Source organism: Trachemys scripta, chromosome 11, assembly GCF_013100865.1.
Source record: "Trachemys scripta elegans isolate TJP31775 chromosome 11, CAS_Tse_1.0, whole genome shotgun sequence".
Lineage (NCBI taxonomy): Eukaryota > Metazoa > Chordata > Testudines > Emydidae > Trachemys > Trachemys scripta.
In genome coordinates, this window is record NC_048308.1 from 74,229,206 (window position 1) to 74,242,335 (window position 13,130).

The 13,130-nt window shown below is 53.7% G+C and overlaps 1 protein-coding gene across 2 annotated transcripts in view; it reads left to right on the forward strand.

Annotated features, from left to right (window-relative positions):
* FAM207A (family with sequence similarity 207 member A) overlaps positions 1-12,330 on the forward strand; it is a 107,504-nt gene extending 95,174 nt beyond the window's left edge. The window contains exons 4-6 of one of the 2 annotated variants that reach the window (XM_034785874.1): positions 2,482-2,635; positions 10,140-10,208; positions 11,687-12,330. In XM_034785874.1, the coding sequence (XP_034641765.1) occupies positions 2,482-2,635; positions 10,140-10,208; positions 11,687-11,810 (347 nt within the window). In that variant the 3' untranslated portion in view covers positions 11,811-12,330. The remainder of the gene's footprint in view (positions 1-2,481; positions 2,636-10,139; positions 10,209-11,686) is intronic. The other variant, XM_034785875.1, reaches the window with a different exon arrangement.
* The last annotated feature ends 800 nt before the right edge of the window (positions 12,331-13,130 follow it).

Genomic DNA, 13,130 nt, shown 5'->3' on the forward strand with positions numbered 1-13,130 from the left:
TCCCTGCGAAGCCACCAGGATTATCCTCTTTAAAAAACCCCTTACATGTGGTGGGGAGCAATTTGCTACTGGTTCTTTTTTGTTTGTTTTTGTAATCTTGGGATGAAATATTTTTCTTTAACTATCTCTTGTTTTCCTTGGGTGCCCTGTCTCCCTGCATTTTTTGGCATCCCGTCCCAGTACCCAGTGCAGTGAAGCTCGGCCCAAGAGTGTAATGCAAAACTCTCCGCGCATATTCCATTCCAACAGAAACAAATCATAAGAAAGAGACTCAAGGAAAAACTGATGCAAAGCTTTGGCCATGAGAAGCACGCATGGGCCCGTTACTGAAGAAGATTTCATAGAAGAAGAATTCAGGGTGTTTTCAGGCGCGTAATGCATGGTAGCACTGGGAAGTAGCCCAGCTCCAGAAAGCCAGACCAAAAAAAGAAATGGTGCAGAACAGAAACCAGGGCCCCTGGCAGAGCCGCCTGCAAGGAGCAGTGTTTACAATCCGGATTTCTCACAACCCTCTGTGCGTTGCAGAAATCACAGCTCACCCAGCTGCTGATGGTAGAGACCCAAGCCCCTCCCTGGTTCAGCGAACAAGAGAAAATGATTAAAAGGTTGGCCCACAAGATTACTGGCGTAGAAGTATCAGGGCCATGCAGTGCAACTGCGCTACCTGGCTGACTCTCGGCCTGGACACAAGATGCGCTATCTCGAAGGTCAAGGCCACAGTCGATACTGTAGGCAGGTTCCACAGCCTTTGAATCACTCAGAAAATGCAAAGGAAGCAGAAACTTTCTACGAAGCTCCCTCCTGGGGAGTCCCCTGCTGCGGGGGAGACTCCAGGGGGTCAGAGAGTGCCTAGCCAGCCCCTACGCTGCAGGGACAGGAAGTGGCTGGAGCCCCACCTGGGTTGTGTTCTTTGGGTCCCAGTGCCACCTGGTTCTCCACTCTTTTTCCTCCTCTCCCCAGCTGGATCCCCTGCTAGGGGCTCCCCTCAGCTCAGGCAGAGCCTGGGCTCCCGCAGCCTTGCAGGGCCGTGGGCAGGGGAGGAGCTCCCATGACTCTCTCCCTGCACTGCAGCCAGCTGGGGAGCAGGAAGGAGAGCACAGCTGATGAGAGCCCCCCATCTCCCTGCAGCGACGGGGCCGAGTCACACAGCAATGGAAGAGTCCCGTGGCGCAGCTCAGATGCTTTCAATTCATCACCAGCCCCCGTGTTCTTGAGCGCACTGCCTGCGCCGAGGGCCCCCGGCTCTGCACTCACGCAGGGCGCCTGGCACGCAAATGCTGCATTTCGGCCAACAAGAATTGAACCTGGGTCATGAGCCAAGAATTGAACCTGGGTCTTGTGAGTCCCGGCCCAGTGCACTTGCCACAAAACCTTCCTTCCCCTTGTAAATAAAGTCAAAGTCAGTCAGGTTCATGGTTACAGTGACATCTGTCAAGGATGGGAGGATCCTCCCCTTCCTCTCTCCAATCTCACTGGAGGGTCCATGTAATTCTAGCACATTGGTTTCATTTCAGGTCTTCAGTGCTCCTCTTCCCCACTCTTAGCAGGTCACCCCCTCGCTGTGCGTGGGAGGGAAGTACAGTTCTCTCACTAGCCAACCTCCCAACGCACTTTGTTTCAAGGCTTAACCATCCTGACAGTTAGGAAATTTTTCCTAATGTGTGACCTAGACCTAAACCATCCTTGCTGCAATTTAAACCCATTGCTTCTTGTCTTGTTCTCAGTAGATGAGAACAATTTATCACTCTCTTCTTTATAACAACCTTTTATGTGCTTGAAAACTGTTATCATGTCCCCTCTGTCTTCTCTTCTCCAGACTAAACAAACCCAATTTTTTCAATCTTCCCTAATAGTCATGTTTTCTAGACCTTTCATCATTTTTGTTGCTCTCTCTCAACAGTGTGACACTGTTGACTCATATTTAGTTTGTGGTCCACTATAACCCCTAGATCCCTTTCTGCAGTACTCCTTCCTAGACAGTCATTTCCTGTTTGGTATGTGTGCAACTGATTGTTCCTTCCTAAATGCAGTAGTTTGCATTTGTTCTTATTGAATTCCATCCTATTTATTTCAGACCATTTCTCCAGTTTGTCCAGATCATTCTGAATTTTAATCCTATCCTCCAAAGTGCCTACTTGGTATCATCCGCAAACTTTCTAAGTGTACTCTCTAGGCCAGGGGTTCTCAAACTGGGGGTCGGGACCCCTCAGGGGGTCATGAGGCTATTGCATGGGGGGGTCGCGAGCTGTCAGCCTCCACCCTAAACCCCGCTTTCCATCCAGGATTTATAATGGTATTAAATATATAAACAAATGTTTTTAATTTATATGGAGGGGGGGTCGCACTCAGGCTTGCTATGTGAAAGGGGTCACCAGTACAAAAGTTTGAGAACCACTGGTATAGGCCATTATCTAAATCATATTTGTCCTCCCTCCGCTGGGGTTAGGGTGCTTGGAAATTGACAATCTCTTTCTGACTCAGAAATAGAAGGTGTGAAGCTGGCCAGACAGAAGCAAAAAGCTGAGGCAAAGCGGAAAGCGACGCCGGTGGTGGGAGACATGCAGCCGTTGATGGAAGCCCTGCCTGAACTCTCCGAACTGACCACGACCAGCAGGGCCAGGAAGCAGCCCAAGACGTAGGTACCGTCTGGTGGGCTGTTTTATTTTGCTACGTCCTGCAGCGGGTACCGTTGTCATGGCACCGCCAGCGGCACACAGTGGGCCGCCCCCCTCGCTCAGTCCCTCTGACTGTCCGTGCTCTCTGCTCTGCACGAAACACGTGGCAGCAGCACGCCTGGGTGTCCAGGGTGACGTGGTGCGTCCCCGTGGAGACTGAGTGTCGCTTGCTGGGGGGGGAGGGAGGCTGATGTGGCCCAGCACGGGGAGACGAGCAGGGTTTGCAGCAGTGGGAGCAGACTTTGAACAACTAAGTGCTTCTGAAGCTAGCCCCGAAGGCAGAACAGGCAGCCGTGCCGCGGCTCCTGCCACGTGCGGGCGACTGTTTAATGCGAGAGCGTGTTCCGTTGGCCGTAACAGCAGCGTGGGATTTCCGCCCAGGTCCCCAGGGACACACTGGGGTGGGTCCGTCACAGACGTGCCCGATGAATTCCCGGCTGAAAGGGCGCCGTTTGTAGCTGACTCTGCCGAGCTGGGCAGAGACAGACAAGGGGCTTCCTTTGGCAGCAGCCAGCCTCTCTTGGAGCAGTCGTGCGCATTCCTGTTCTTCTGACCATCTGAGCTTTCTCTGAATTCCCACCCTGGGACTTCTCTCTAACACAGCGCCTGTCTCCCCAGGCCAGACGTGACCTTTGACCAGTGTCTGTTCCCTCCCTGATGTTCTGTGTGTCGGGGGGTTCTTGTGAGTACCAAATTGGGGAGAGAAGCGTTCATGCTCTATGTAACCATATCCCCATTGGCACACGCTCTGCTGGGCCTGCAGCCAGGAATGTGCATTTACCATAATGGGCAGGGGTTTACAAACACGGCTTGGCGAAGCACTCGAATCTCTGCACACGGAGCGAGGCTGGAGACCCCACGAGCACAAGCTCTCGTGATGGTCCAGGGCTAGTCGGAAGGGAATGCTGAATTGGGCTGCTCCCCACCTACGCAAACCGCGTCTCTGCTGCTCCCTCTGAAAGGGGAGGTTTTCAGAGGCACCGGGAGCAATTAGGCAACTAACTTGTAGCTGTGCCTTTGAAAACCAGCCCCCAGCAGCCCCACTCTGGCAGGGGAATTCCGGGCCAGCCAGTGCAGCTGATGCGTGGGGGGGCAAGGCCAGCCAGCTGGCCGATGTGCTGATGCTGTAGATCTTCTGGGCAGCCCAGCCACAATTTACTTGCCTGCTCCCCAGGCAGGGTCAGTGGCATGGAGGAACAGCAGCTCTGCCCGCCATCCATGGGAAGAGCTCCAGCTCGGGCTCACCCCATGTTGTGCCGGTGCGCGTGTGGTGGTTTGAAATCACCAGAAGAGGTTTTGATAGGATTCGAAACCCTGCATTTATGCAACGCAATACTCCAGTGATTTGTCAGCGTTATTAATAAAAGATTAGCTTCTCCAGGAATTTGATCTCCTGCTGGGTAAGAGAGCATCACAGTGAGGTTTTTAGTCTCATTTATAATGAATGAAGGCAACAAAGTGTAATGAAACAAGGCTGCGTAAGCCGACCGGCATCTCAGCCCCGCGCTGCTGGAGTGGGGAACAAGCCCTTCCTGGGCACTACAGCTGGCAGACCCATTGCGAAAAGGGCTAATATTGTTCTGGGTTGTCCGAACAGGAGAGTTGCATTGTCCCATGGACTCCGCCCTGGTGAGGTCTCAGCCTGAGGACAGAGAGATGGCCAGATTGGAGTCTGGGAGAGAACCACAAAAATTATCAAAGGCTTAGAAAACCTGACCCATGAGAAGAGGTTAAAAAATTGGGCATGTTCAGCCTTGAGAGGAGATGACTAAGGGGGGGCTTGGTAAGTCTTCAAATACGTTAAGGGCTGTTATAAAGAGGATGGGGATCAATTGTTTCATCCATGTCCACTGAAGGCAGGACAAGAACTAATGGGCTTACCTGCAGCCAGGGGGATTTAGGATAGATAGCAGGAAAAGCTTTCTAACTCCAGGGATAGTTTAGTGCTGGGCCAGGCTTCCCAGGGAGGTTGTGGAATCCCCGTCACTGGAGGGTTTTAAGAACAGGTTAGACCTGCCAGGAATGGTCTAAGTTGACTTGGTTCTGCCTCAGCCCAGGGGGCTGGACTTGCTGACTTCTCAAGACCCTTCCAGCCCCGTGTTTCTGCGATTCTATCTCATGGGTCAGAAGCATAGTATGCCTGCAAACAGAACTGCTGCAATTTCTGGCAGAATTGTGCATTCTGCGGAACTGCTGGATTCTCCTGGGAAATGCCCAGAGAGAAGCTGTGAGGAGCAATTCTGCCTCCAGTAGGTGTTGTGCTTTCAGAGGCTGGTGTTTCTAGGAACACTTTCCTTTAAATGGGATTTGTTTCCTGGAGAGATGCCAACTTCAAAGCTAATCCTTTCGGAAACTGAGTGTGAAGTAGGTTTAGAGCAGGCCCAGCCTCTGTCTGAATCCTCCCTGCCTGTGTTTGTAGCTTTGCAATCACACTTTAAAAAACAAATGTTTTCTATCCCTGCTGCTGTCAGAGACCCAGGGAAAGGGAGGAATTTACTGCTCACAAGGTGCTGTCCCGTACACAGCGTAAATACCCTGAGCACATGGAGACGTGTCCTCTCCTCTGAAGACTGTAGCTTTTGAGGTTCCTTTAACAATAGTGGATGTGGCAGTGCAGTGTTGCATACACCCTGCATGCGTGTGTCAAGCTGACTGCCCCGGTAGGAGTTTATCTGCGTTTGCTGTTTGTTCCCCTCCCGAGTTCGGAGGCCTGTCCGTGGAACATGACGAATGACTGTCACATTACGTCACAATCTGGCCGGTGGCTCTGAACAGCAAGCTGGGGGTCAGCTGTCACCTCCCCAGGAACCGTGCTGTGTGGACAGCCCCCACTCCTCGTTCAAGAGATCATAGTTTCCACGCTGGAGGGTTGGGCTCGGGACAGAACGCTGGTGTTGGTGCATCGGTCGTCCCACGTGATGCGGAAGATGGTGTCGTTGGAGAACCTTGCGGTGTCTGCGAGCCAGGTTTCGGACCACACAGGAATACGGGGCAGAGGAGAGGCAGAACAAAGGGAGGAGAACAGGAAGAAGGTAGCAAAGCGAGGCAGAGAAACGGAGAGGAGGCCAGGAACTGCTGTCACAGGAAGCTACTATGGGGCTGGGAGACCTGTCACCGTGACCAAGAGGGAAGTGGAAACGGCTTTCCCAGTGTAGGCCAGGGGGATGCTGTTGCTGGAAGTTAGTACAGACAGTATTAAAGGGACTGTCTTGGGGGAGCAACCCCCACCCCTCTGGCTGTGTTGGGGGCTCAAAACTTTGAGCAGGTCCCCCCCAAAACCATTTTTTTCTGGCTGTTTTGTGCCAGCAGCTGCCTGTATCTCTCTGCTGGCCCCTGAGTGGAATAGCCCTGCTCACTCTTTGCAGCTGGCTACAGAGCGTGTTGCTGGCAGAGTGCTCAGCTCTGCTCATGACCAAACATGGGCTGGGACTGACGGCCCCTCTTGTGGTGGGAGTCCTGGGACTGGAGATGGAGTTGGTCTCGTCTCTGCCCTGCAGTCTGTGCTCAGGTGCGTTGGGGAGGCCACACTTAGTGACTCGAGTGACAGTTCCTTCCTTGCGGATTGCACCGCTGGCTAATAGCCCACCCCCTTGGGAAATGTTCAGATCCTAAGAACAGACGTTTGCTTTGGTTTGTTGTGGTCCCCATTACTCCTTACTTTGCCCATTGAATTCCCTCATTGGGGGAACAGTCCCAGGACTCGCAGACATGTCTGTCTGTCAGCTGACCAAGCTGTGCAGAGGTGGTTGGTTAATCTATTCTCGTAAGCCAATCCTTCCAGCCCCTTACCCACTGCAGCGCCTCTCCTCCGAGTCCCCTCCCGTTGGTAGCTGCAGCACCCAGAAGCCAGCTTCCCTGTTAATGAACCTCTCTCTTGACTGGCGAGTCGGCTCTCCAGAGCCTTCTGAAATAGCGCCACCCTCGGGGCGATTTCCTTGGCTCTCCCGACGTTGGCGGGACCCAGACAGTCTCTCCAGGAGGTCAGACCCTTGGTTAACCAGCTGCAAATCTTGTGTGTTTCTGTGCTCCCAGCATCTGTATACAGGCACCCAGTACAGTCCTCCGCCCATTCCTTCTCTTCTGCCCAGTCAGGGAGCCAGTGTTACCCACTGCATGTACATGCCCGGTACTTTAATTGGGATTTGATTCGTTCCCCCTTGACTCTCTCTGCAGTGCTCCCTGCCGAAGGCTCCCTGTAACTCTGACAGCAGGAGGCTGCTATTCCACCAGACTCTCTCCATGGAGCATTGGGATGGCTCCTCATTACCTGAATACCAGACACGCATGCCGCCCCCTTCTGCACACGCTTCAGTTGGTCACCAGGGCTGGCTTCCAGCTTTTTTCTCTCCCACATGGCAACAGGGAGCTGCCACCTGCAGTTCTCTGCACAAGCCCCTAAAGTCGCCTACGAGCCGCATAGATGTGTCCCAGCTTTGTGTGTGGGACACTGTGAGCACAAACCCTGGACGGTGCTCAGGCTTCGCTGGGCCTCTCTGCTCACATCTCAGGAACATGCCGTGTAGAAGGGGCTCACAGTCACCCGGTCTGACGAGCTGCCTGGCATTCGCCAGCAGCACCACCCAGCACCCTCGAGACCTGACTGTGATGTGCCTCAGGCAGAGAGTCAGAGGCCCCCCGAGTGCACCGATGACAGGGAAATGCCCTGCAATACACCCAGGTAATCCTGGCAAGTGACTCGCACCCACACGCTACAGAGGAAGGTGAAACCTGGAAGGGTCCCTGCCAATCTGACCTGGGAGAAAATTCCTTCCCAACCCACCTATGGCGATAAGCTAGACCCTGAGCATGTGAGCAAGAACCAGCAAGCCAAGCATCTGGGACACAGAATGCTTGGCGCCAATTCGAAGCCCTGGCCAGTCCAGGCCAGTGTCCTATCTCCAGCCATGGCCATTCCTGACGCTTCAGAGGAAGGAGATAAAAAAACCTTCCAGAATACACTGGGGGGAAGAGCCCTTCCTGACCCCTGTCAGTGGCTGACTGAAACCCAGAAGCATGAGCGTTAGGAACATAAGATATGACCCGGAAGTGAGCACCAGGCTGCAGAGCCCTGCCCCCACCATCACAAGCAGCCCCATCAGGCAATTGCACCAAAAAATTGTCCAGCTCTCTCTCAAGGTTCGGTTTTGGGACCCATTTTATTTAGTCTATTTATAACTGACCTCGGGACCAATTGCAAGAGTGGGCTGATAAAGTTTGCGGATGATACGAAGGTGGGAGGAGTTGCAAACTCGGAGGAGGATAGGGATATTCTGCAGGGAGACTTGAATGAGCTTGTGAATTGGAGTGTCAGAAATAGGATGAAATTTAATAGTGAAAAGTGTAAGGTGATGCACTTGGGGATGAATAATAACAATTTTAGTTACAAGCTGGGGACGCATTGGTTAGAAGTAACGGAAGAGGAGAAGGACCTAGGGGTCCTTGTGGATCGCAGGATGACTATGAGTCGACAATGTGACGTGGCGGTGAAAAAAGCCAATGCGGTCTTGGGATGTATTAGGCGAGGTATATCTAGTAGGGATAGGGAGGTCCTGCTTCCGTTGTATAAGGCGCTGGTGAGACCTCATTTGGAGTACTGTGTGCAGTTCTGGTCTCCCATGTTTAAAAAAGATGAACTCAAACTGGAACGGGTGCAGAGAAGGGCGACTAAGATGATCAGAGGAATGGAAAACCTGTCGTATGAAAAGAGATTAGAGGAGCTTGGGTTGTTTAGTCTGACAAAGCGAAGGCTGAGGGGGGATATGATTGCTATCTTCAAATATATCAGAGGGGTTAATACAAGGGAGGGAGAGGAATTATTCCAGCTTAGTACTAATGTGGACACGAGAACGAATGGATATAAACTGGCCGGGGGGAAGTTCAGGCTTGAAATTAGACGAAGGTTTCTGACCGTCAGAGGGGTGAAATATTGGAACGGCCTTCCGAGGGAAACGGTGGGGGCGACGGACCTGTCTGGTTTTAAGATTAAGTTGGATAAGTTTATGGAGGGAATGGTTTAATGGTAAAACATAGTAGCCAAGGAAAACCAAGCAATGGTACGTGAATAGCATAATGGCCAACAAGGGTCAGGCTAGAGACTCTTGCCTATATGCTCGGGGTATTACTGATCGCCATATTTGGGGTCGGGAAGGAATTTTCCTCCAGGGTAGATTGGCTGAGCCTCTGGAGGTTTTTCGCCTTCCTCCGCAGCATGGGGCAGGGATCACTAGCAGGAGGGTCTCAGCCGATTGAAGTCACTAAAACACAGGATTGGGGACTTCAACGGCAGAGTCCAGGGAAGGGTCTTGCGGCCTGCAGCATGCAGGGGGTCAGACCAGATGATCATAATGGTCCCTTCTGACCTTAAAGTCTATGAGTCTATGAGTCTAAAAATAAGTACGTTGTTTGCCCCCAAAACTCCTAGTGGGAGGCTGCTCCAGACCCTTACCCCTCTGATGGTTAGAAACCTTCTTCAAACTTCCAGCCTGAATTTGTTCATGGCCATGCCCAGCTCTCTGTTGTTCTCGCTACTCACTTAAACCAAGTCTAAAAGTGCGTTCCCTCTTGGTTCTCATGGCCTGGTGCCAGGCAGAAGCACGTTGTGCCATCTTTCCACCCCTTTAGTCGGGCATCGGCAGTAACTCAGCAGAGCTTTTAAACAGAGACAGAACTCCCTGTTCCAGAGCTTCCCCTTCCCGTCTGACTGCCGGCTCTCCTAGCCGAAGCTGTGGTGGTGGTTGTGCCCCTGCTGTATGTGTGGAGAGAGCCTCCCGTTGCTTTAACGTCAAGGAGCTGGGCTGGCTCTGAACCAAAGTGGGGCAGTGCAGGAACGGACACAGCGATGGGGGAACGTGCTCCCTGGATAGCTACACAAGGCAGCTGGGCCGGCCAGCCCTTCTCCACTAACATTACGCATTGTTTGGGGTTGTCCAGCGCATACGCCACTGACCCACCTGCCTCACTGGGGAGCCCACGGATTCAGCCGGGAGCTCGGCACAATGGCTCTGGGAGACGTGCGTGGGTGGGGCAGGTAACTGGACAGGTCACTTCAGAGCCCCCTGGGGGGCGGGGGGGTTGCTGCAGTTTGACCCCTAGCTTAGTTACAAATTGGAGGCGACCCTGCTGCAGAGTACAGAACTGGGGCGATGGTGTGAGGAAGTGCCTCCACCTGCCATCCTGAGACACGGAATTCCCCTCTCCGTCCCGCCGCAGGGCCTAGCCCCAGAACCGCACTGTGTGGGCTTGTGGCTGGACACATGCATGGCAGAGATTTGCCTCTGCCTCCCTACTGGGGACAGCTTCAGAATCGCTCATCCCTTTGCCATCCGGCACATAAAACAGCCAGACTGGGTCAGACCAACGGCCCGTCTAGCCCGGTATCCTGTCTGCAGCCAGCAGCCAGTGCCAGGCGCTTTTGGCAAAATGTTTTCCTTCTACAAACCTGTTCCCGTCTGTTCCTCTCTGCAGCCACGTGAGAGCGAAGGCAGAACCCACCGACTTCAACCAAATGAAGCCGGCCCAGAAGCGCAGGCTCCTGTAAGTACCCAGCTAACAGTGAATGCATGAAACAGCTGCCTTGGGCGACGCTCATGCACCCGCCCGCTGCAGCTGCTCCCCGCGGCTGCCCTGCTGCTCCCCGCGGCCGTGTGGCTGCCCTGCTAGGAGTCAGGTTTATCTGGGGCGTGGTTTTCCAGGTCTCCTAGCGCAGCGTCACACATCTAAGCCAAACCTGCCGTTGCATTCTGGGGGGCGTGGGTGTTCCTCGCCTGCCGCAGTTTGCCCTGGGGTGTGTACTGGGGAGAATGGGCCCCTTGTGTCACGCAGACGTGTCTCCAGGGCAGTTGGGTTTGGCAGCATCGGCACCCACATTGCCCTGGTGTGAAGGACAGCCCGGGGGGGGGCGCTCCTCTGAGTGACCCCATGCAGAGGGTCAGCATGAGGCCGATGCCCCGGGGAGCTCTCGGAACAGAGTGTGAGGGACCTAGGGAGAATGGGGCTGGCGGCGACCGGCCCCTGCTTGGCCCCTTTTGTGTCTCCTGATGGAATCAGCCCGTGTCTGCTCCTGTGCACCACACAAGCCAGAGTTCGTCCTGGAGAGCTCGCCCTTCTGCCTCGGGGGCTAAGGGACTGCTGGCCTAGGTCGCAGCCTTCGGCATTCCTTCCCTGCAGCCTGAATGCAGACTGGCCAGTTCTCCTCCCAGTCCCACTGGCTGTCGTGCCTTGGCGCTAGCAGCTGCCATGGGGTTGAGTGGCCAGGCCCTGGGGAAAAAGAAGTGCCACGTGCTTGCTCTCCCCGTGTGTCTGGTTCAGGGCTCATTTCTCACCAGAGGGAAGCAGGCAGGTCTGGCAGAGCGTGGGGCCAGCGCTGACCATGGTAACTGTCCACACTGGAAGCTAACGAGCAACTAAATTAAGAAATCCCATCAGTGGCTTGCAAGGAGCCTGCAGCTGCAGTGAGCGCTCAGTGCCCATCTGCACAGACCGGCCAAGCTGTGCCCTTGGTAGGGGCGCCCACAGTGTTAGCTGTTCTCAGCTACACACGGATCACATGCTGGCAGGCTCTTGCTGTACCTGATATTCCGGACAGTAGCTTTAGAAGAGGAAACTGTCCCAGTTCTTGCTTTTGGGGAACATTTTAAATGATTCCAAAATCTTCAGGAGACTCCCCAGTTCTCGCTATAGAGAAGGGAAAGTATCGCTGGGCCCCAAAGCCCTATAGAGCTACACTTACAATTGTGCTCATTGCAAGCACTTACGGATGCCCATTGCTGTGGTATCTGGAGTCACTTGACAAGGCTTACTGCCCAGTCAGCCCCGTTCTGCCCGGTCGGTCCGGTGCGGAGATGGGCGCGGCCCAGATGGCCTGGCGCCTGTGTGGAGATGGGCATGGCCTGGTCGGCGTGGCCCGGTTGGCCTGGCGCCAGTGCAGAGACAGGCGCGGCCCGGTCGGCCTTGTTCTGGCTGGTCAGTGCAATACCTGCACAGTCTATTCAGAGTTCTCTTGCTTCTCTCAGACAGGAGGAAGTGGCCAGGTTTCACGAGGTCATCGCAAACCCCGTGTACAAAGCCAATCCCCTGGCCGCCATCAGTGAGCATCTCTGCAAGCGACTGAAACAGGAGGCGGGAAACGCTATCTGACAAGTCAGCGAGGACTGAATGAGCCTAGTGCAGACGAGTCCAGCTAGTCACTGCCAGGGGCTCCTTGAAAACAGTCCAACAGGTGATGAAATCCAGCGGTCCTGTTCTCTGTCATCAGGACTAATGTGATGCGCTCTGGACAGTGGCAGCTGTTTCTTGGCCAGGAGCCCACAGACGGCAGCGTGTGCTGTGAGTATCTGGGTGCCCACGTCACACGCGGTGAAATCTGGACAGTTTCTCCCTCCCTGTTAAAAGGCACCTTTACGTTTTATGTTGCTTCTACTCTCAAGGGGTGTTGAACCTGCTTTTTGCTGCTTCCCATTGGGATCACCCTTAATAAAGAAATCCTCCAGTAACCTGCAGTGATGATCCAAACTGCACGGCACGGGATACTGGGACTGCAGCGTGCAGACCATTTGTGTAGAGATTTATATAAAGGTCAGCGCTGCTGTTTAAAGAGACACTTAATATGTTATTAACTTGGAAATAAACCCACTTTGACCTTGGTTCTCACTGAGTTTGTCTGGATTGTGTTTTGGCAAAGGCCGGTATAAGGATAAAGCCATTACTGTATCCAACTACAAAGAGCAGATCACTTGAACAACCACCCTCCCCCCCAAGCCTGTCTTTCTATAGGCAAATCCACTACACTGATACTGCGGTGTAGGAGTGAAAGGATCTGCGCCCCCATTTGAACGGGTTGCAAATCTGACTTGTCTTTCAGCAGCACTGAACCGCTGTCATTTCAAATGGGGGCGCTGCTGCCTTCAGCTCAGCAACGCATTCTCCACCTGGCCTGCTGCCTGGGAGGGATCGCTAAGAGACCGAACACGAGTTCACCTGGGAGAACTGAACAGAGGTTCCTAAACGATGGCAAAACGTTCAAAAAACGTTCAAAAAACTGAAAATTCTTTGTATTGCAGCAATACTGAGCACTGTTACTTAGCAGCTGGCAGGGATGGATGTCTGTGCCAGAGTTCTTCAGCTTCTTAACTCCTGGGACTTCTCAGTCAAGCACATGCTACATTAGGAAGCTCTCCCTAGCTAGGGCCAAACTTTCACCTTCGTTGAGCTTGGGTCCGGGAGTGCACTCAGGCCCAGGGCCGGCTCTAGGCACCCGCAAAGCAAGCAGTTGCTTGGGGCGGCAGATTTGCAAGGGGCGCAAGAATCCAGCCTGGGAGCTGAGAACCAACAGGGGGCCCTGGGAGCTGTAGTTCCTTGGTTAGCTCCCTGCCTATAGAGCAGTGGTTCCCAAACTGGAGTTTGTGAACCCCTGGGGGTTCACAAAATGTTACAGGGGGTTCTCAGGAAAAAACTCCC